Source organism: Eumetopias jubatus, unplaced genomic scaffold (assembly GCF_037043125.1).
Source record: "Eumetopias jubatus isolate StellerSeaLion01/CBP00866 unplaced genomic scaffold, mEumJub1_p1.0 scaffold_9, whole genome shotgun sequence".
In the NCBI taxonomy this organism is placed as follows: domain Eukaryota; kingdom Metazoa; phylum Chordata; class Mammalia; order Carnivora; family Otariidae; genus Eumetopias; species Eumetopias jubatus.
This window is the reverse complement of record NW_028274815.1, coordinates 78,141,834-78,166,146: the sequence shown is the minus strand read 5'-3', so window position 1 is coordinate 78,166,146 and position 24,313 is coordinate 78,141,834. Positions and strand designations below refer to the sequence as shown.

Below are 24,313 nucleotides of genomic sequence, written 5' to 3'. Positions count from 1 at the left end.
TTTGATTTTATGCATAAGGCCTTTATTGTACTTCTCGTTATTTTGTATTTCAGATTCATATTAAAAAAGTCAGCAACTGATCATCTGCTATGAAACCAGTACATTTTTTTCCTGTGAATTTGTTAATTAAAGATAGTTAAGCATGTACTTTTTTTTTTTTTTTTTACTTGAACACTACCTCTTGTGAAATCTACTGTAGATAAGATGATTGTCATTTCCACTTGGAAAGTGAACCTCCCATGGATAATTGCATTCATTTGAACCTAAGCTGTCCTCCAATTTTAACTTGACTCAAACATTTTACAGTTATGACAGGCTGTTAATATGACTTGTACTATTTTGGTATTATACATAAGAGTTGTACATATTGTTACATTCCTTAAATTTGAGAAAAATTAATGTTAAATACATTTTATGAAGGGGGTACTTTTGAAGTTCATTTATTTTACTATTATAGACCCTCTTTTATAGATTATCAGGGATTATATATATATAAATATATAAATATACATAAAAATGTTATGGAGTTAATTTATTAGAAACATTTAAGAAGTACATATTTTTGTGCAGTAAATTTTTGAATCAATACTTTTTTTGAAAAGTTACCTTGCTTTTTTAAGTTCTTTCTATATTTTTCTTTGAAATGCAAACATTACAAATTAATGCCATTTTTCAAATGCACTGCCATTTAAGAATGATTCTAGATTGATTTCCTAACTGAAGTACTTTTATAATTGCAGTGATTCTGAACAAAATATTTTCAAAGGCATTTGTCATTCCTTAAAGCCAAGATTTTAAAGTCCAATGTCCTTCTTGAGGGTTATTTTATTATGCTGTTTATGGTGTAAAAAATCAGTCTGATAAATTTTAATGTGCAGGGGTCATGCATTCAACCCAAATTATCATGGACTCAACTCATTTCCTCTGATGTGTAAAATGACAAACTCTTTTTTCTTTTTAAATCTGTGTCTTTGATCCATGAGTTAGATGCATTCTCTCTTGTTGATCCTTTTATATCTGCACCCATTTAATGAGTTCTGACGTTTTCTAGGTAATGTTACTGTATGAGTCAAAATCATTGAATTTAACAGAAAAAATGGTAATACTGGTTTTTAGGGAGAGGTACTGTAGCAGTTGTATGTTTTTGCAAAATGATTTATTCTGTTGGCATTATGAACTTACAGGTAAATTCATATCTGAAGAGTACTTATTGCTCTTAATCATGCAATTCCAAATGTTATTACTACTGTAAACAAAAATACTATCAGCCTTAGCAATCAGTGACCTTTACAAAAGTATTTTACTTTTAAGAAGTTCCGAAATGATCAGCATCAGTTCCGGGGGGTTGCAGGTGGGTTCCAGAGAGATGTGCAGAGATTGATCCCCTGAGCTCTCGGACTATCCAGTGGCTGAGGCCTCGGGGGGCTGGAGGTGCCGGCTAGTTGCCCCTTACCTAGAGGAGGAGCTTCCCGCGGTTACCCAGGATGCTGAACAAAGAGCTTCCAGTGAGCCTTGTTTTCTGTACAGTGTGACGGAGTGAAAAATGTTGGGAAACATGGATAGGGTACAGTTCTTTCCATTACTCCGACTGGAATCATCAGTTACTTTCCTTGATTAAAAAGTTACACATTGCCATGAATAATTTTTATGTCCAAGTCAAGTGAAACATTTTTACTGGGTTTTTTAGATTTACTTTTCACTTTCTTTAATTTACTTTTTATTTTGTCCTCACATTTCCCTGGCCTGAGCCCACAGGCCCATTTCATTTGAAAAGAATAACCTTTCATTATAAAACTTTGGCAGCTGTTGAACATGCTAACTGCTCACCAGCCAAGTGTCAGGAGGGAAAGCTCTGGGGTGGGTTGAGAAGGCCTCTCATTTCCCTTCCACAGTAGCCCACTCTGATTTAGGACCATGCGCTGAAGATCAGGGAGGTGACCGTTACCTCCTCGCCTTTAGTGAGGGATGCTCAGTCTTTAGACTTGTGAGCCGTACTAGCCAGCTTCTTCCTGTTCTCCTGCTCGGTCTCCCCTCCAGTTCCTGAGAATACTTTGAACTTTGAGCCAAATCTCACCCACCTTTCACAGACTCTCTCGTGCACTCCTCCCATGAAGTGTTAACCAGTGCCTAGTCGTGCCAGGAATAGTGCCTGGCATGTGGCAGGTGCCCAGTCCGGGGCTGTACGAGGGGACCAACTGTCCCAGCCCACACTCCTCTTTCTTTTTAACTCCCTACGTTCCTCGCCACACATTTACGTACACGCTCAGCTGTCGAGTTTTTGGTTGTTCCTGGCGAGTGTGTGCGTATGTGCGTGCGCACATTCTCCCACCAACCAGGCTTCAGGCTCCTGGGGTAGGCCTGTAACTCATCCTTCCTGTCTCCTGGGGCAGCAGGTGCGCCCCAATCATCTTGTTGGTCTCTTCCTGCCCCCACTTCCTCTCTAGACCATTAGAAACAGCCATGCTTTCCTCAAGCAAGACCCTGTAGGGGTAGCCCTTGAGAGTAGTTGGGGGGTGAAGTCTGGGGACAGAACGGTAGAGGAGGTGAAGAGTACCTGGGACTGAGGGAAGGATAGACTTGGCCTCGAGAGACACTGAACCACTTTTACCAGAATAGGGAGTGGGGACAGTGTCCAGTGGTGTCCAGTATTTAATTAGTAATATATAGAGATAAATGAAACCTGGTTTGCATCTGGTTATGTATTTCACATAAACTGTCAACTCTAGAGCCATGCTGTCCTGTACAGTAGCTAGTAGACACATAGTGGCTGTTTAAGTTTAAATGAATAAAACCTTCACCTCCTTAGTCACACTAGCTACAGTTCAAGTGCTCATCAGCCACATGTGGCTCGTGGCCCCCAGACTGGAAGGCACAGATAGAGAACCTTCTGTCATTGCAGAAGGTTCTGTTGGGACAGCACTGTGTAAGGAGTGCTAATGTGGACAATGGCGAAAGCAGAGTAATGAATTCTGACGAGGAGGATAAAAGCAGACAAGCAGAATACATCACAGTGCAGATGATGATTATTGTAGGTGAGAAGGTTGAGGACTGTTTCTGGGATTCTAAGACCCCAGATTTCTGAGTTCTCTAAGTCTCACGTGCTCTTTACACACGCACAGGGTCCTACCGTGCCGCCAAACAAGAACAGTGGTTTCAGGCAGTGAGATTGAAAAGTTTTTGGAAAAAGTGCACGTGGATGATTTGGCAGGCAGGCTGTAGACACGTGTGTGTATATTAATTCAGCCACGGAGAGGTCTTTGGAAAAGGTACAGCTTTTCAGATCAGGGGTTGCACCAGTAAGTGATCAGAAGGTGTCCTTATTTCAAAACCTTCAGCAACGTTCTGAAGGCTTCTTTTCGATGTTATGGTCACCAAAAGGTGGTCTCCCAACACTGCTGTCCTCAAAGGCAAGTTTGGTTAATATGGAAACAGCACGTTTGGAGTGATTGCTCTCATCAATGGCATTGTCTATTTGTAGTAGCCAGCATTCTCCAGGTGACCTTCAGGTACCGTAGATGAGATCCTCCCCTTTTGCGTGTGGGCGGAAGCCATGACTCTCACCCATAATCATGTTCAGCTAATCTAACCCTGTGAGCCCTTTAAAAGCAGAGTTTTCTCAGGCTGGTAGCGTAAGTCAGATTCAAAGCAGAAGGACTCGAGGCACCACTGCTGATTTAAGATGGAGGGGCCCCAGGAGAAGAAATGCAGTTGCTTGTCAGGAGCTGAGAGAGGCCTCCGCCGACAGCCACAGGACCCAGACCTCCAGCCCTACAGCCACAGGAACTCGATCAGTCAACAAACTGAGGGAGCTTGCAACTAGAGTCTTCTCCAGCAGATGAGAGCCCAGCCCTGCCAACACCGTGACTCCAGCCTCGTGAGATCCCATGCAGAGGACTCGAACCAAGCCCGCCCTGACTTCTGGCCTGCAGAACTGTGAGATAATAAATAGGTATTGTTTTAAGCCTCTGAATTTGTGGTGATTTGTTATGCAGCAATAGAGAATGAATATAGTATTTAAAAGAGGTGAGGAGGAAAAGTCTTCATACTTGTTTCCCTATAGTTAGCCTGGAGATGTTGATAACCACGGGAGTCAAGTCTCACACTAGCAAACCTACACCTGGGCCACCTCTGGGGTTTCTCTGCCTGAGAATCTCAAGTAGTCTTGATTGGAAGTTTGTTGCCAAAAACTCGGGAGTATCGTAGCAATGTTTTGTAAAACAAAAAACAAAAAACAAAAAAACTGCTAGAACAGGATTGTTCTCATTCCAGAACGAGGACCCAGTGTATATGGAATCTTTTTCCTGGGAGAGGTATTACTTTGTGCTGATTTATTCTGCTCTGAGCTTGTTCAGTATATTATTTAAGAATGATGAACAGTGGTACTTTAAATATTAGGAGAGAAAAAAAATTTCTGCCTTTTCATAGAGATCAGATAATCTACCCTGCATTGAAGAACATACTTTTTTTTTTAACCCAAAACTTACTTTATTGTGTAAGAACAGAGCAAATCCTGTATGTGCCAACCAAATTTTTGTACTTTGCAGGTGTTTTCCAAAGTACTTCTCTCCTTCCAAGCCATTAATGCTAATGAAGCTTGTTTTTATTTTGGTTTGTAGATTAATCTTTATGCTTATTTTTACTATATTGCCATACCCTTGATAGAAGAACAGCAGAGAGCTAAAGGGAAGAAAATGAGAGGCTAAGACTGTCAGAAAGTCAGAAATTGGCGTCCAAATCATCTTTGTGTTCTAGGGGAACCCAGATGTCCCAGCTCGCTCTTTTATAGAAAAGGAAACTTTTCCAAGCTGTGTAGCGTTATTTATAGTGCGTGAAATTTGATAGCTGTACAGTTTTAATTATTAATCTTGATATATGTCATGATAACTAGTATGCTTACTTTATTTCTTTAATGCATGTGAACATACAATGCTGAAAAGACTACGACCATAATATTAAAAAAAAAAAAAGGATCATCAGTACCTATATATAACCTCCTCTTGCCTGAAACACCCCACCTTTTTGGGCACTAACTAGATCATGTTCACGGGAACAAACAGGAAAGAGCTGGCTGTGTGCGTGTGAGCGTGTGTGTGTGTGTGTGTGCGTGCATATGCGTGTTAAGAATTTAGAAGACATTGTTCAAGAAAGCAAGCTGGGTATTGAATGGAAAGCACTTTGTGCCAAGTATCATTCCCAGTGGTGTTCACACTGCAGTAAAAATGTTAATAGTGGTGCTAAAATTGTTCTCCAAATAAGGATTGTTTGTTGTGGGGAATATTTAATGATACTCTTGGACATTAGGGAGGCTACTTTATGTATCACCTGCGCCTAGTTTTTGGTATTAGTAATTAGCAAATCCGTCTGGAGTCAAAGCTTCGGTACTTTAGTATGATTAGCCTTCCATTATTTGAAATGCTCAGTTTGCTGAAATTGGGTGAAAATACCTTTTGAAGACCTATTCTTTGAGCCTTAAAAATGGCTGATATCGACAGTACTGTAAGATGCTAGGCCAGCAGATTTGATATTTTTCATTTCAGTAAAGACAGATGTTTTCTAAGAACGATTTAGAAATCCACTGACTGAAAATAATTGTTTCATTTATGGAATAAAATAATGTGTCTCATAAATAACACTGTTTGGAAAGGTCACGGATGTTTCTGGACGCACTCCTTAGAGAACGTGCCTGAGGAATTGCTTTTCCAGGCCGTACCAGATTTTTTTTTCTCCTTAAATGTATTGTACATATTTTCCTTAAAATGTTTTCACTGAGTGAATAGGTAATATATGTAGTAATATTTTAGGTACCTGTTAAGGTTTTTAAAGGAAGATTATTTATTTTCAATACGCTGCTATAATTGAAAACCCAGTAACTGGTCCTGGTGACTGTGCCTTTCATTACTGTTTTCTCTGTGCCACAACCGTGTATGTGTTTGGAATAAAGACGTTTAAGAAGCCATGTTGAAGTCAAGATTCCTTCTAATAAAAATAGGTAAAACTTAATGAGTAGCAAGTTTGTTATTAGTTTCAACACTGACAGTTTACTTAAAACTATTCTTAGTTATGTGCGTTTTAGAGAGGTCTTCAAAGAGAGAGAGCCTTCATGTTAAGACACCGATTATCAGTGTTTGTTTGTTATGCAAGTGTTCAATGTCTGTTACGTACACCGAGGAGCCACCCTGCGCCTCTTCAATCGAATATATTTTGTTTGGGGGTTTCCTTTGTATAGAAAATGTTGTAAGTGATTTTATGGCCTATAGTACAGTGATGCGCCTTTGAGTTACATTATAGATCAAGGAGGCTTCTGAAGGTTATACTAGGCAAATGTTTAAAATACACGGCCCATTAGAAATGGGGCCAAACTACGTACCTTGTCAGGAACTGATTATCATCATGTTTGAATGAGTGAAATACATGCTTTAGTTTAAAAAATATTTATTATAGAAATGTACATTTAATTAGTTTTACGGAATGTACTTGACAATAGCGTTAACATTACATCTTTACTCAAATTTGCAAACTTTACACCCTGAAGATATCTACAAAGATAGTTTATTTACCAGTTTTGGAAGCAGTCGTCACTTCACCAACACTGCCTTCATTTCACTCTGTACTTGTAGAAGGAACACAGTGTGTGGGTGAAGTTCCATCCTAGCGCTAGTGACAGGCCGTAGAGCAGAATGAGAGGTGCAAATGGGTAAAGAAGAATTACTGTATTTTTCAAAAATGGCAATGCTGGAAAAGAAACAAATAAATTTTTTTAAAAAAGGAAATGTGACTAATGAACTTTCTGAAAGTTTTTACTACAACAGGTGGGGCCAAAAAGCAGTGTGGGTTCTGAATCGGCAAGCTACTGCTCTAAAGCCAGAGTCTGGCACGTGCCCTGCTCTTGGGTGTTGCTGCCGCCACCGCGTCGCAGCTGTGCCCGGGAACCCGGGGTGAGAGGTGAGCAGCAGCTTCGGAACTTGAGAAGTGACGAGTAAGGGACAGAGGGCACAAATACTGAAAACAGTGGTGGATTTACACAGGGGACTGCTTCAGAAGCCTCTAGGAGTCCAACCTTTAGCTCTTTGAGATTTCCCAATACAGGAAGCATGACACCTCCCCTTCACATTAGAGATCAACTAGTAAGTATCCCAGGCTTCAGGAAAGAACAAATCTGTCCCTGGAGTGCCTGCTTGGCTCCATCAGTAGAGCCTGCAACTCTTGAGCTTGAGGGTCGTGAGTTCAAGCCCCACATTGGCTGTGGAGCCTACTTTAAATAAATTTAAAAAATAATAAAAAAAAAAACCTGTCTCCAAATATCTAGGTTTCCTTCTTGGTCACTACTTAGTGGGTCCCTACCACATGCATTCTAACCTAAACATTTCTCTTCTAGGAAGTCACCAAAGTGAAGCTGAGCTGTACTCAAATTATAGGGAGTTACCAAGAGTGATCAAAAATCCATTTAGAGAAACCACGATGTTGTAATATGCTAATCACAATTTAAAACTTTCTCAAAATATGTGAAAATTCATAGAAACCTGAACATAGTATGTCACAAACACCTCCTCTGGAGAACGGACTCCCCGTGTCCAGAACAAGTGTGGTCCCTGGTGGGGTGAGAACACCTCTGACTAGAGGAGCCAGTCCTATTTGAGCACCAGGGGTGTGTATTTACAGGGAAGTACTAATCATCCAGAGTGACAAGAAAGGACGAGCTGAATTAATATAAAGGTTTCTCATTCATACTAAGAAAAAGAAAGCAGTAAATCTGCAAACTACATCCTCAGATCAGTAGAGGTTGGGCCTGATTTGTGCCCATCTATAGAACCACACAGTGATCATAAAAACAAAGTGAAGCAAAGGTTTTAACACCTTGACAAAGGTTTGTAAAGGTTCCTTTACCTATGCGACCATACGCCGGACCCGGCTCATGCCCCACACTAACCGGCCACTGGGACCCAGAACCAGAAAGCCAGGGAGAAAAGGAAGTGGGTTGTGGGTTCCTGCAAGTAACTTGGAGATATCAGTATGGTTTAATGTGGCTCCTTAAAATTACAAAATTTGTTACATACCAGCCATGCCACTTTCTAGCTGCACGACCGGGGGCAAATTAATTTCTGTGCCCTCATCCGAAAAATGGGGTTAAGTAAACCTAATTGTGAAGCTTAAATGAGGTAATTCATCTAAAAGCAAGCTAATTATGTTACTATTACAGCAACTTCCCTCCCTCTCCCTGTTACGTCTTCACTCAATCAAAACAATTCATGACTTACCACTGTATCCTAAGAAGGTTACGTAGATATAATAGCCCACTGCCACCAACCACAAGGTATTTCCAACAAAATATCCAATAAATGTGTCTGTCAGGATAACATCTGCGGAAGAGATGTGTACACTGAATCTCTTTTTAGTGCATACAATGGTGACTTTTTGATGTTAAAGAAGTAACTGCTACTTACGGTTAATGAAGAAAAGCTGGATAAAATGCAGAATGACTAAGAGAGGATAAAAAGCATTCAGATGCACATCGAAGGCATAGCCCCACTCCACATCATAGTCTCTGCTTTGCCGTTTCACTAAATACTTGTTAGAGATAAACCTGAAGAGCAAAGTTAAAATTTCTTTCATAATACAATAAAGTTAAGTCCATAAATATTTACTGACTACCTTCTGTGTACCAAGCGGTGAACAAAACAGATCTCTGCCTTCGATCTAGCTGGAGTCGTCAGATGGCATTATGGAGAAAAATTAAGCAGTAAGAAGGGCAGAAAAAAATACAAAGTTGAAATGCAGTGTTCAGTAGGATAGTCCTACGAAGGAAACGTCTGGGTCAAGACCCAAGGGCGGGGATGGGAATGAGGTGGGGCAGAGCATTCAGGCAGAGTGGAGTCCGGACCCAGGAGTGGAGGGGGTGGATGAGTACAGAGTGGTAGGGGGCCGGGCCTGTTGCAGGGCTGGGTGAGGAGACCAGTGTGCCTGGAACAAGTGAGAAAAGTAGCAGGAAACGAGGCTGGAGCCTGTGGCCATTGTAAGACCTTTGGACTTTTATTCTTGGTAAAATTAGGAGTCACTGGAGTTCCCAGAGGGTGTCCGACTCACTACGGTGACTGCTGATCTGAGAACAGACTACAGGGACAAGCGGGGCAACGGAGACACCAGTGGGGAGGCCACTGGGAGGAGGAGGTGAGCAGGGGTGGTGGCAGCAGACGTGCTGGCGTGGGGGAAATGAATAGTCAAGAAGGACTGAGAGATTTCTGCCCGAAACCAACGGAAGACTGAGCTGCCAGGAGCTACCGTGGGCCCGGCTGCAGGAAGAGCGGTTTGGGGCGGTGCAGAAGCCTGGATTTGGACCTATCATGCTGAAGATGCCCGTTAACATGGAGTAAGGAGTATATAAAGTCTGGAATTCAGAGGAGAGGTCGAAAATGGAGATATAAACCCATCCATGCATAGATGATAGTTAAGGCCATGGGCCTGAGTAAGACCCCGCACCCCCAAAGAATGAATCTAGATACAGAATAGGTCCAAGGCCTAACACCTAATAGGTCACCTCTCCATTAAAAGATCAAGGAATCAGGAGGAACCAGTAAGGGAAGAGGGCCAGTGACCTATCTAACCATAAAAACAATTCTTCAAGCCTCTGTCAGTGTTCTACAGCATGGCCTATGAGTTCAGTTAAATGATGGGTGAATGAAAAGTAAAAATACCCATGTGACAGAAAACTAGATCTTCAAAGGGAAATAAAAAGGATCATTCGTATTATAAACACAACTGCAGAAATTCACTTTTATGTGTGTGATTTCATTTCAAGGGTACAGTTAAAATGCTATGCCTAGGGGCACCTGGGTGGCTCAGTCGTTAAGCGTCTGCCTTCGGCTCAGGTCATGATCCCAGGGTCCTGGGATCGAGCCCCACATCGGGCTCCCTTCTCGGCGGGAAGCCTGCTTCTCCCTCTCCCACTCCCCCTGCTCACATTCCTGCTCTCGCTATCTCTCTCTCTCTCTGTCAAATAAGTAAATAAAATCTTAAAAAAAAAAATGCTATGCCTACAGTGGAAATAGAAAAATAAGCAAGGGGTAGAACATAGTACAGTACTAATAAGACAGTCCTGTACACAGTTACCTGAAAATATCAAAATAATATAGCTTTGTTTGAACAAACTCTTAAGTTACCAAAACATCTTCCATTTTAGCCAAGAACATGTGCCACTGAAAGAACAGAACAAGCATTTAGCTCACTACCCAAGAGCTCCCATTTCGTGCTGCCCGCCCCCCCCCCCCAACCTATCCCTCACATGGGCACTTCTGTCCTCAGTCTAAGTCTTCCCTCAGGAACACAGACATTCCTTCTGGGAGAGCTCAAGACATCTGTGGTTTTCAGCTCCCACCTCCACATTAATGATGCCAGTCACGTCCTCCTCTTGGCCCAGACTGTAGTAGGTTCAGAGTCCTCTACCCCACTGTCTGCCGTACCTTTATTTCCACTAAATCCTCAAACCCCCAGAACTCAGCACGTCTAACATGGAATGCTTCATCTGCACCTGCCACTCTTCCCTACCTTCGTCATATCCAATTACCACAGGATGCTCTCTGATCCATCTCTCTCCTCTCTTCCCGAGTTCACCGCACTGTCTGGGCCTGCTCGACTCTTGTGCAGACCCCCCCAGTTGTATCCAGCTTGCCACTCTTCTTCAGCTCCTTCGCAGCCACAGAAAGGATTTTCCTTCCAGTGTGAATCTGCTATTTCCTTACCCCAAAGCCTCCAATTTCTCCACCTCCCTTCCACTCCCCAACCAGCACATGCAAGCTATGCAGTGAAGTACAATTCTTATTTCTGAACTGCACTGAAGGCCAAATTCTACAGTCACCTATCTTCCTGAGCTGGTGAGTGTCACCCCGCGCTACCAGACCCAGTATGCTGCTCCTGACTGCCATGCCTATGCATTTGGTACCAGGAATCAATGGTCCCACCTGCCCCAGACATCTCCTCCTGCTGGTTCCTGTGGCACCTCTAGGATGACAGCAACCACATGTCATCATTTCTAACACAATTCACAACACAATGCAACACAATGTAGCTTTTGAGAAATATACCATGTCAGTCATTTCCTTTCTTTTTAAATAAGCAGGCTCCACATCCAGCATGGAGCCCAATGTGGGGCTTAAACTCACAATCCTTCAATCAAGACCTGAGCTGAGATCAGGAATTGAACACCTAACCAACTGAACCACCCAGGCGCCCCCCGAGTCCTTTTCTATTTAACTGAAACCGTAATATGGACTCACACTAAAGCTGCTAAACTCTGGAATGACTTGGTTTCTGTGGCCCTCCAGAGTCAGTGCATTCACGGTAGAATGCCTGCTACAACCTATTCCTTTGAAAGCCTTATTTACTGAAATTGTTTCATATGCCATGTTTTTTATAATGAATATGTAACTTCTCTTAGTAGTAGTCTTTCTAAGCCAGATTTTGGAATTCCAAATTACTGACACACAGCATTTACTGACTACCAAGCACATACAAAACTCATAAGGAGTTACAAATGGAAACACATTGGCATCAGAGGTTATAGTCTCAGGACTTTGTTGAAATATTAATAGCCACTATTTATTGAGCATTTCCTATATGCCAGGTACTTTTCACTGACACACAATCTTTTCAAATACCTTACAAATTAGATAACTAACTCCATTTTACAAAAGGGACTGGGACTAAGAGTTACAGTAAATGAGCTGGCATTTGAACCTAGGCCTCCCTGTGACTAAAATTTCCACAGTGTTTTCTCTGATACACAATGGCCACGGCCCCTACTCAACCACTGGCCTTTTATGAGCTCACCTGACACATCCACTCCCCTCATCTGGCATGCCAACCATATAAAAGCCTGGATCTATGAGAAAATGGAGAAACCAAATGCTGGAATTAAACACTTATACTCAGTATACTACCGTCGTTAAACCAAACCCAGAAGTGAGACTGCATACCTGTTCAATAAAACCTATGTGTGTCTCAGCTAAAAGGCACCGAAAGTTCAACAAATCCTTTTTCAAATGTACTTCATTTAATGTCTGATATTCAGAGTAAGATTCCATGAAATAACCCTCCATAGCTTAAACATCTAGAAGTGACCCACTAACAAATACAGGAGAAAACCATGCCATCAGCCAAACAACTTAAGCAGAACTGGCTAACTGCATAACATTTTTGCAAAACCAGAGACTTTGATAATATGATATAATCATTATTTCAGTTCACTTATTTGCTGCACTCTGACAATACAGACCACCCTTGAGAATGTTTTCTGATACAAACAGTGACTTAGGAGAGCAAGTTATAATAATCCCGGCAATCAAAATTGATGCTTTCAGGAGACAGGGTCCAAGATGGTAATGGAGGAAGAGCCTGAATTCCCCTCCATGGACAAACCAAACCTACACCAACATGTAGAGTAATTCCTCTGGAAAAAAGAACTGAGGGCTGACTGAACAGCTTCTGCACAACAAAGGACAGAGAGACCACAAAGAGAACAGAAGAGATGGAGACATAGTAACAAAAGGAACCTCACCCCAACACTGCCAACTGCAGAGGGGAGGCACAGAACCAAGGAACCAGGAACAGATTCGACCACCCTAGGGCATGGAAAACAGCTTCAGTTTCAAAGGGCAACTAGAATTCAAAGGCACCAGACCTTGAGCGTCTGCCAAACAGCTGGGACCTGAGGAACTGGTCTCCAGTGGTCAGAGGGCTGGCAAGTGCCACTGTATATGTTCCCTCCCTCCCCCAAGGCCAACACTGACACACAGATGGGAGTGGGACACGGCCACCCTAGCTGGCCCAGCCCCTTCACTAAACCCTGGGACCCTAGCCCACATCAGCCCAAGCCCCACTGAGGCACACACAAAAAAGCAGAGGTTTAAAAGACAACGAGGATATAAAAAGAAAACTGACCCTCAGCCAAATGGCCAAGGCCTCTGGGAACACATTCCGGGGCCAAAGGGGCTGGTGAGCACCCTGTTTATGGCCCCCAACTCGCCTGATCACTCAGACTGGAACAGGGTAGAACTGGCCAGCACTTTAGGGAGCCCCACACCCCTAGCACACAGCAACTTTAGCTCAATTCTCCTACCAAGGTCCCCACTGTGTAGAGCGCCCTAGGACCACCAGCCTGAGCCCACTTCGACTCCAGCTGGTCCATCAGGGCAATCCCCATGTAGAGTGCCCCAATACACCCCCAGCCCCCGCCCACTTCAGCTTCAGATGTCCCACTAGGGTACGCCCTGTGTGGGACACCCAGAGACCCCACTCCAGCCAGCCAAAGCCAGCAGGCATACACAGTCTGTACGGGACAGTCCTACACAAGACCAGTCCTTCAAGACGAGGAAAAGTAGCTGTTCTGCCTAATTCACAGACTCAAATACATAAAACAAAATGAGGCAGAGGAATATACTCCAAGTGAAAGAACAAGATAAACAAGGTACCTGATAAATAGTTCAAAGTCAACAAGAAGCTCACCAGACTTGAAACAAGAGAGGGTGAACCTAGTGAGAACTTCAACAGATAGAAAATCTAAGAAAGAACCAAGCAGAGCTGAAGAATACAGTTACTGAAATGAAAACGACACTAGAGAGTAACAGCAGCAGATTAAAGGACACAGAAGAATGGATGAGCGATGTGGAAGGCAGGAAATGGAAAGCAAACAAACTGAACAACAAAAAGAAATAAGAATTAAAAACAAAAATAAGAATAGCTTAAGTAGTCTTTGGGACAATTTCAAACATATTAACATTTTCATTATAGCGATCCCAGAAGGAGAAGAGAGAAAGGGGCAGAAAACTTACTTGAAAAAATAATTGCTGGAAACTTCTCTAACCAGGGGAAAGAAACAGACATCCAGGTCCAGGAACACAGAGAACCCTAAACAAGATGAACCCATGAAGGCTCACACCAGTGCAAATGCTAATTAAAATGACAAAGATTAAAGTTAAAGAGAGAATCTTAATGCAGCAAGAGAAAAACAACTAGTTATATACAAGGAAAGGCCAATAAGGTACTCAGCTGATTTTTCAATAGAACCTTGCAGGCCAGAATGGAGTGGCATGATATATTCAAAGTGCTGAAAGGAAAAAACATACAACCAAGAATACTCAATCCAGCAAGGTTAACATTCAGAATTGAAGGAGAGATAGAGTTTCCCAGACAAACAAAAGCTAAAGGAGTTCACCACCACTAAATTGGCCTTGAAATGTTAAAGGGATCTCTTTAAGACAAAAAAAAAAAAGGCCACAATTAAAAGAAAAATGTGAAAAAAATTTTGCAAAAGCAAATATACAATATATAAAAGGAGTAGATCACTCACTTATAAAGCTAGTATTAAGTTTAAAAGACAAAAGTAGTAAAACCAATTATATCTAAAAATTCGTTAAAGAACTTAGAAAAAAAGATGGAAAATATGACATAAAACATGGAGGGGGGCATAAAAGTGTAGTGGTTTTAGAATGTGTTCCAACTCAAGTGACTATCAACTTACTAGAAACTGCTATATAAATAGAATGTTATATATGAACCTCATAGTAAACACAAACCAAAACCTATAATAGATACACAAAAAATAGAGAAAAGAATCCAGGCACAACACTAAAAAATGGCATCAATTACAAGGAAGAGAACAAGAAAAGGAACAGAAGAACTACAAAAACAAGCAAAAAACCAACAAGACAAGAATAAATACATAACTACGAATAACTACTTTCAATGTAAATGGTCTAAATGCTCCTATCAAAAGACAGGGCGTATTGGAAGTCTAGCCACAGCAATCAGACAACAAAAAGAAAGAAAAGGCATCCAAATTGGTAAGAAGTTAAACTTTCATTCTTTGCGGATGACATGATACTCTGTATAGAAAACCTGAAAGTCTCCACCAAAAAACTGCTAGAACTGATACACGAATTCAGTAAAGTTGCAGGATACAAAATCAATACAGAAATTTGTTACATTTCTCTATACCAATAATTAAGTAGCAGAAAGAAATTAAGGAAACCCATTTGCAAAAACCCCAAATAATAAGATACTTAGTAATCAAACAGGTGAAAGATCTGTACTGTGAAAACTATATATAAAACACTGATGAAAGAAATTGAAGACAACACAAAGAAATGGAAAGATCTTTCATGCTCATGGTTTAGAAGAACAAATACTGTTAAAATACTCATACTATCTTCGTTCATACCAAAGCAATCTACACATTTAACGCAATCTCTATCAAAATACCAACAGCATTTTTTACACAATCCAAAAACCTGTATGGAATCACAAGAGTCCCTGAATAGCCAAAGCCATCTGAAAAAAGAAAAACAAAGCTGGAGGTATTACAATTCCAGATTTCAAGTCATACTACCAAGCTGTAGTGATCAAGACAGTAAGACACTGGCACAAAAATAGACACACAGACCAAGGGAACAGGATAGAAAACCGAGAAATGAACCCACAACTATATGGTCAATCTTTAACAAAGCTGGAGAAAAAGACAATCTCTTCAACAAATGATGTTGGGAAAACTGGACAGCTATATGTAAAAGAATGAAATTGGACTTTTTTTTTTTTTTAAAGATTTTATTTATTTATTTGACAGAGAGAGACACAGCGAGAGAGGGAACACAAGCAGGGGGGGTGCGAGAGGGAGAAGCAGGCTTCCCGCCGAGCAGGGAGCCCGATGCGGGACTCGATCCCAGGACCTCGGGATCACGACCCGAGCCGAAGGCAGATGCCCAACGACTGAGCCACCCAGGCGCCCCGGACCACTCTTTTACCACACAAAAATATATTCAAAATGTATTAAAGACCTAAATGTTAAGACTTGAAACCATAAAAATCCTAGAAAACATCCAGGCAGTAACTTCTTTGACAATGGCCATACCAACTTCTTTCTAGATAGGTCTCCTGAGGCAAGGGGAACAAAAGCAAAAATAAACTATTGGGACTACATCAAAATAAGAAGCTTCTCCAAAGTGAAGGAAACAAAACTAAAAGGCAACCTACTGAATGGGAGATATTTGCAAATGACCTATCTGATAAAGCCAAATATACAGCCATACATATTAGCCAAATATACAAAGAATTCATAAAACTCAACACCCAAAATATCAATAATCCAATTAAAAAATGGGCCAAAGACGTGAACAGGCATTTTTCCAAAGAAGACATCCAGATGGCCAACAGACAAATGAAAAGATGCTCAACATTGCTCATCACCAGGAAAATGCAAGCCAAAACTACAATGAGGTATCACCTCACACCTGTAAGCATGGCTAAAATCAACAACACAAGAAACAACAGGTGTTGGCAAGAATGTGGAGAAAAAGGAACCCTCATGCATTGTTAGTGGGAATGCAAACTGGTGCAGCCACTCTGGAAAACAGTATGGAGTTCCTCAGAAAGTTAAAAATAGAACTACCCTACCACCCAGGAATTGCACAACTGGGTATTTACCAAAAGAATACAAGAACACTAATTTAAAGGGATACATGCACCCCTATGTTTATAGCAGCATTATTTATAACACCCAAGATATGGAAGCAGCCCAGTGTCCATGGATTGATGGATGGATAAAGAAGATGTGGTGTGTACGTATACACAATGGAATATTATTCAGCCATAAAAAAAGAATGAAATCTTGCCATTTGCAACAATATGAATGGAGCTAGAGAGTATAATCCTAATGAAAACAGGCCAGAGAAAGACAACATGATTTCACTCGTGTGGAAATTATGAAGCAAAACAAGCAAAGGAAAGAAAAAAGAGAGACAAATTAAGAAAAAGACTCTTAATTATAGAGAACAAATTGATGGTTACCAGAGGGGAGATGAGGGCAGTGAAATAAGTGATGGGGATTAAGGAGTGCACTTCTGATGAGCACAGGGTGATGTACGGAAGTGTTGAATTACTATACCATACACCTGAAACTAATGTAACACTGTATGATAACAGGAATAAAAATAAAAACGAGGGGTGCCTGGGTGGCTCAGTTGGTTAAGTGACTGCCTTCGGCTCGGGTCATGATCCCAGGGTCCTGGGATGGAGCCCTGCATTGGGCTCCCTGCTCAGTGGAGAGCCTGCTTCTCCCTCTCCCGCTGCCTCTCCCCCTGCTTGTGCTCTCTTTCTCTCTCTCTCTCTGACAAATAAATAAATAAATAAAATCTTAAAAAAAAAAAAAAAAAGACATAGGGCAACTGAATAGATAAGAAAACAAGACCCAGCTATATGCTGACAAGACTCACTTCAGACCTATAGACACATACAGACTGAAAGTGAAGGGATGGAAAAAGATATTCTATGCAGATGGAAGCCAAAAAAAAAAAACACCAGAGTAGCAATACTTCTTTCACACAAAATATGCTTTAAAACAAGGACCGTAACAAGAGACAAAACAAGGCATTACATAATGATAAAGGGTTCCATTCAACAAGAGAATGTAACAATTATAAATATCTATATTTAACCAACATAGGAATACTCAAATACATAAAGCAAATACTAACAAAGAAATTGATAGTAATACAAAATAGGGGACTTTAACACCCCACTTATATCAATGAATAGATCATCCAGACAGAAAATCAATAAGGAGTGGCTTTCGACAACATATTAGATGCATATATATGCAGAATATTCCATCCAAAAACAGCAGAATACACAATCTTTTCAAGTGCATATAAAACATTCTCCAGAACAGATCACATCTGACCCATAAAACAAATCTCAATAAATTTAGGAAGATCAAAATCATATCAAGCATCTTTTCCAACCACATGGTATGAAACTACAAATTGATTACAAGAAAAAAAAACTGGAAAAAAAAACACAAACACGTGAAGGCTAAACGGCCTGCTACTAAAATACAACAACAAAACCAAAGAGGAAATAAAAAAATACCTTGAGACAAATGAAAATGGAAAAAAAATGTTCCAAAAATCTTTGGGACACAGCAAAAGCCAGTTCCAAGAGAGAAGTTCTAATAGGCATACCTCAAGAAAAAACAAAAATTTCAAGTAATATAACTTTACACCTAAAGATATGAGAAAAGATGACAAGCAAAACCTAAAATTAATAGAAGTAAGAAAGTAATAAAAATCAGAGTAAAAAGAAATGAAATAGGAACTAAAAAAACAATAGAAAAGATCAGTGAAACCAAGAGCTGGTTCTCTGAAAAGATAAACAAAATTGATAGGACACTCAGCCAGAGAAGAAAAGAGAGCCCAAATAAATTAAAATCAGAAATGAAAGAGAAGTAACAACCTATACCACAGAAATACAAAGGATTACAAAAGATTACTATGAAAAGTTATATGACAACAAGTTAGACAACCAAGAAGAAATGGATAAATTCCTAGAAATATACAATCTTCCAAAACTGAATCTCAAGCAAGAAATACAAAATGTGAATACACATATTATTACAAGTAAATGAATCTGAATCGGTAATCAAAATACTCCCAACAAACAAAAGTCCAGGACCAGATGGTTTAATGAGTGAATTCTACCAAACATTTAAAGCAGAGTTAACACCTACTCTTCTGAAACTATTGCAAAAAATAGAAGAGGAAGGAAAATTTTCAAATCAGTTCTATTAGGCCACCATTACCCTGGTACCAAAATCAGACACAGACATTACAAAAAAAGGAAAAGTATAGGCTAATATCCTTGATGTACAAAGACCTAAAAATACTCAACAAAGTATTAGCAAACCAAATTCAATAATACATTAAAAGGATATTCCACTTGATGAAGTGGGATTTAATTCCAGGGATGCAAGCATGATTCAATATGTGCAAATCAATCAATGCGATACATGTTAACCAAATGGAGGATAAAAAACATATGATTATGTCAATAGATGCAGAAAAAGCATCTAACAAAATTCAACATTAGTTTATGATAAAAACTCTCAATAAAATGGGCTGAGAGGGAACGTACCTAACATAATGAAGGCCATATATGACAAACCCACAGCTAACATCATACTCAATGGTGAAAGGCTGAAAGCTTTTCTTCTAGGATCAGGAACAAAACAAGAACATACACTCTCACCACGGTTCCTTAACATAGTACTGGAATTCCTAGCCACAGCAATCAGACAAGAAAAAGAAATAAGAGGCATCCAAATTGGTAAGGAAGAAGTACAACTGTCACTATTTGCAAATGACATGATACTCTATATAGAAAACCTGAAAGACTCCACCAAAAAAATATTAGAACTAATCAATGAATTCAGTGATGTTACAGGACACAAAATTAATATACAGAAATCTGTTGTGTTTCAATATACTAATAACGAAGCAGCAGAAAGAGAAACTAAGAAAATAATCCCATTTACAATTACATAAAAAAAAATACCTAGGGATAAATTTAACCAAGGAGATAGAAAACCTATACTCTAAAAACTATAAGACACTAATGAAAGAGATTGAAGAGGACACAACACATGGAAAGATACTCCATGATTATGGATTGGAAGAACCAGTACTGTTAAAATGTCTATATTACCCAAAGCAATCTACAGGTTCCATACAATCCCTATCAAAACACCAATAATATTTTTCAGAGAACTAAAACAAAGAATTCTAAAATTTGTATGGAACCACAAAAGACCCCAAATAGCCAAGGCAATCTTAAGAAAGAAAAACAAAGCTAGAGGCATCACAATCCAGGTATCAAGATATACTACAAAGCTGCAGTGATCAAGACAGTATGGTACCGGCACAAAAACAGACAGAGCAGGGGGCGCCTGGGTGGCTCAGTCGGTTAAGTGCCCTACTCTTGATTTTGGCTCAGGACATAATCTCAGGGTCATGAGATCAAGTCCCCAGTTGGGCTTCACGCTAGGCATGGAGCCTCCTTAAGATTCTCTCTCTCTCTCTCTCTCTCTCTCTTTCCCCCTCTGCCCCCCAACCCCTGCTTGCTCTCATGCTCTCTAAAAAAAAACAAACACAAAACAAAAAAACAAAACAAAACAAAACCAGACAGATCCGGATAGAGACCCAAGAAATAAACTAACACTTATATGGTCAATTAACCTATGACAAAGGAGAAAAGCATATACAATGGGGAAGACAGGCTCTTCAATAAAAGTGTTGGAAAAACTGGACAGTTACATGCAAAAGAGTGAAAATGGACCACTTTCTTACACCATACACACAAAAATAAATTCAAAATAGATTAAAGAACTAAATATGAGACATGAAGCCATAAAACTCCTAAAAGAAAACATAAGCAGTAATTTTTTGGACATTGGCCTCAGCAACATTTTTATGAATCTGTCTCCTCAGGCAAGGTAAACAAAAGCAAAAATAAACTATTGGGACTACACCAAAATAAAAAGCTTTGCATAGCAAAGGAAACCACGAACAAAATAAAAAGGCAACCAAGTGAATGTGAGAAGAGATTTGCAAATGATACATCTGATAAGGGATTAGTATCCAAAATATATAAAGAACTTACATAACTCAACACTAAAAAAAATCCAATTAAAAAATGGGCAGAGGAACAGAATAGACATTTTTTCAAAGAAGACATACAAATGGCCAACAGACCCCATGAAAAGATGCTCAGCATCACTCATCATCAAGGAAATGCACATCAAAACCACAATGAGGTATCTCCTCACACCTGTCAGAATGGCTAGTATCAAAAAGACAAGAAAAAAACCAGTGTTGGCAACGATGTGCAGAAAAGGACACCCTTGTGCACTGTTGGTGGGAATGTAATCTGCAGCAACCACTGTGGAAAACAATATGAGGTTCATCAAAAAATTAAAAACAGAAATACCATATGATCCAGCAATACCAGTACTGGGTATTTATCCAAGGAAAATGAAAACACTAATTTGAAAGGTCACATGCACCCCTATGTCTACTGCAATATTATTTACAATAGTCAAAATATGGAAGCCAACCTAAGTATCCATCAATAGTTGAATGGATAAAGAAGAAATGGGGTGTATATACATACACATACACACACACACACACACACACACACACACACACACACACACACAATGGAATATTACTTGGTCATAAAAAGGAATGAGATCTTGCCATTAGTGACAACATGAATGGACCTAGAGGGTATAATGGTATGCGAAATATGTCAGAAAAGACAAATACCATATCATTTCACTTACATGCAGATCTAAAAAACAAAATGAACAAAAAACAGAAACAGGTTCATAAATATAGAAAACAAACTGGTAGAGGAGATGGAGTTGAAGGAATGGGTGATATAGGTGGAGGGGATTAAGAGGTACAAACATCCAGTTACAAAATAAATCAGACACAGAGATAAAAAGTGGAGCATAGAGAATACTGTCAATATTGTAACAACACTGTATGGTGACAGATGGTAACTATATTTATCTTGATAAGCACTTCATAATGTATATTAACTGTCAAATCACTATGCTATACACCTGAAACTAATATAACACTGTATGTCAACTATACTTAAAATACAAAAAATTTTAATTCATGCTTTCAGTTCATATATCTTGTTTCAATTTTCATCAGCCACTGTATCTCTAAAGGAAGGAAATGCAGGCTCTACAGCAGCACTTGAAAAACCAAAGTTCTAGTACTTACCACATTAAAGTTGATATGAGCAGACCAACGCCTACACAATCTATGAATACAACCCAAAGGAGCAGCTTTATCGTCTCAAAAAATCCCATGTCCAGAACAAAGCCAAATCCTATAGTGGACACTGAAAGAAAGATTTACATGATAAATTCAGGCACTCTGCTAGGTTCTGGGGATACGGGTGGGGCAAGTCACTGCCCTCCAGATGCCCACATGTGTAACGGAGGAGACAGTCATGTAAACAAAACCCCAAAGATGTGTTATATGTATACAGAATTGAGAAATGCAGACTACCCTAGAACAGAGAATGGCTACTGAACTAATTGTAGTTTACTGTAGAGGCCCCCATCTATGGTTCCCCAGGGTAGTCCCAACATTTAAAAGACCACTAATTCTGAACAGGCACCCACATATTTAAGTCCGGGTAAAGATGAAAAAAATATTACACATTTACACCCTAGGGTGTTTAGGACTCTCTCACTACATTATTGGAGAACTTAAAAGTAGTTTCTCAAGTTCACATTGGTACTTTTAGAACTCACTCTAGATTTGCCTGTGAAATGCAATTTCCCATCTTGATATTCCTTTTCACAGTAAGTTTGCATTTGGTATCATAGCAGTTAAAAGACACGGAGTGACTCTGTCCTCTGCTTTTCAAAATTCCGAGGGAACAATTTACTCTGGCATCTGCTTGGGACCTTTAGAACCAGAAAGAATACAACATTCTTTCCTGTGAGATTTTTGAGGCTTCAGAAAGGAAGGAACAGCTTCAAATATCTCAAATTCTGACCCACGATATGCTTATAACAAAAGATTCTGCAAGTGACAAGTACACGGGTGCCTGGGAGGCTCAGTCGGTGAAGCGTCTGCCTTCGGGCTCGGGGTCCTGGGATCAAGCCCAGCATGGGGCTCCCTGCTCAGCAGCAAGCCTGCTTCTCCTTCTCCCTCTGCCCCTCCCCCTGCTTGTGCTCGCTCGTGCTCACTGGCTCTCTCTCTCACATAAATAAATAAAATCTTAAAAAAAAAAGCCAACCACTCAGTTTGTTCTTCAACTCTACTGTAGATAAACTAACACTTACCACAGAGCCAAATACTTAACAGGACCAAGAAAGCAGGGTCATCTCTGGCCCACTGATCCTTTGTCTGCTTTCGATAATGAAAATTTCTATAAACTCTCTGTGGGGAAGTAAATAGGTAGAGCATCTGCCATGCAGCAAATTCAAAGTCCATCTGCCGAAAACGAAAAAGTCTTCTCAGGTATTTGTAGCGTTTTGCTCCAGCTGTGTGTCTTGCTGCATCCCTGGAGTTCAACGCTCCGTTCCCCTGCACTGGAGAATTCACTGAAATACTTGGTAACATCTTCCTAGATGGAAGAAAAAAATTCTTTTAAATTTCCTAATCTTAGGAAACTGTTGGCTGCCAACAACCTCTTCTGAGATATTAAGGAGGGATGTCATCTTAACAGTCCTTCCACAATCCTTGATAAGAGTCAGGGGTCAAAAGATAATGGAGGTGGTTCTGAGGCTTAATTCGGAGCTCAAGAACTGCCCACTGTACTTCAGGCAAGGGCAGCACCACACGCTTCTGAACCTTCGTAACACTTCTATAGGGTCCATAAATTTCCCAAACTTCACTTCTCTCTTTAGGCAGCCCACCCAAGTATCTACTCTTAACCAGGAGGGAGGGAGGAGGCAGGAAGGACAAGAGGGAGGGAAGTAGAGAGAGAGAGAGAGAGAGGGAAAGGGGGAGGGAGAGAAAGAGAAAGAAAAGCACTAGGAGGTAAACTGACCCCCTCATGAGCTCAGAGATGGCTATGGAGCCAAAATCCCCTGCTCTTAACCATCAAGTCTTCAAGGGAATCGGTTTTAAAAGCCTATTAGCAACAATGTTACCAATGAGGTAAAATAAATGGCCTATTCACACAGGTCCATCAGTGCAAGTCCATCAAGCAACTCTTTCACTGGAATGGGATATAAAAACAAAAATCAAGACCATAGTGCTTTACTCCCTGAATAGTTCAGCAGAGGAAATGGCAGCATGGGAGTCCGGTGGAATCAATCTGAAGCCCCGTGAGAGCAGGTCACCGTCCAGCCCTCACGAACAGCCCACTTTCCCCGCCCCACACCTTCCACCTCCCAGGCCTCCCTGACGCCAATCAGCGCCTCTCCGAGTCCAGAGGCTCCCGGTCAGCCCGGGGCTGCGGGTAAGGTTGCCATATTTAGCAAATAAAAACACCGGTAGCCCAGTTACAGTCGAATCTCCGATACAGGTATAACTTTTTGTATAAGCATGTCCGAAACACTGTGTCGGACATACACTAAAACGTTGTCCGTGGTTTATGTGAAATTCAAGTGGAAAAAAAACTGGGCATCTTGATTTATATGGCAACCCTACCGCCCGCCGAGCAGCCGGACCCGGCTATGGTCACTCCAGGGCCGTGGGCTGTCGGGCCGTGAGGTGCCGGAGGAAAAGGCGCCGGGCGAGCCCGAGCCGCGAACGGACGGAGCGGTCCTCAAGTCTCACCTGGAGCCCCGAGGCGGCCTCCAAGAGGTCCAAGCTAGCGCGCCACCTCCGCCCAGCAGCCAAGCCCAGCAGCCGCGGGGCCGACTTCCCTTCCCGCAACGTAGCCGGCGCTGTGGGCGCGACGCGTCACGTGCGCCCACTTCCGCCGCGCGCGCGGCCTTTCGGGCCCTGTAGTTTTC

At 40.9% G+C, this 24,313-nt stretch overlaps 2 protein-coding genes across 7 annotated transcripts in view; one reads left to right on the top strand and one right to left on the bottom strand.

The window, feature by feature from the left end:
- The window catches only part of MGAT4A (alpha-1,3-mannosyl-glycoprotein 4-beta-N-acetylglucosaminyltransferase A), a 124,878-nt gene extending 118,922 nt beyond the window's left edge, over positions 1-5,956 (top strand). For all 3 annotated transcript variants that reach the window (XM_028103760.2, XM_028103761.2, XM_028103759.2), the window contains one exon: positions 54-5,956. In XM_028103760.2, the coding sequence (XP_027959561.1) occupies positions 54-80 (27 nt within the window). In that variant the 3' untranslated portion in view covers positions 81-5,956. The remainder of the gene's footprint in view (positions 1-53) is intronic.
- On the bottom strand, positions 761-24,251 carry UNC50 (unc-50 inner nuclear membrane RNA binding protein). Of its 4 annotated transcripts, none has more exons than XM_028103763.2 (7): positions 24,135-24,250; positions 22,691-22,974; positions 21,615-21,735; positions 8,442-8,581; positions 8,256-8,357; positions 6,558-6,732; positions 761-3,931 (listed from the first exon to the last, which is right to left on the bottom strand). In XM_028103763.2, exons 2-6 carry the CDS (start codon positions 22,968-22,970, stop codon positions 6,596-6,598), a joined length of 780 nt encoding a protein of 259 aa, XP_027959564.1. In that variant the 5' UTR covers positions 22,971-22,974; positions 24,135-24,250; the 3' UTR covers positions 761-3,931; positions 6,558-6,595. The 4 variants fall into 4 exon arrangements, with proteins under 4 accessions (XP_027959564.1, XP_027959565.1, XP_027959566.1 ...); XM_028103764.2 differs by lacking the exon at positions 761-3,931 and adding an exon at positions 4,528-4,677; XM_028103765.2 differs by lacking the exon at positions 761-3,931 and having other exon boundaries at positions 6,416-6,732; positions 22,691-22,970; positions 24,135-24,251.
- Positions 24,252-24,313: the final 62 nt, after the last annotated feature.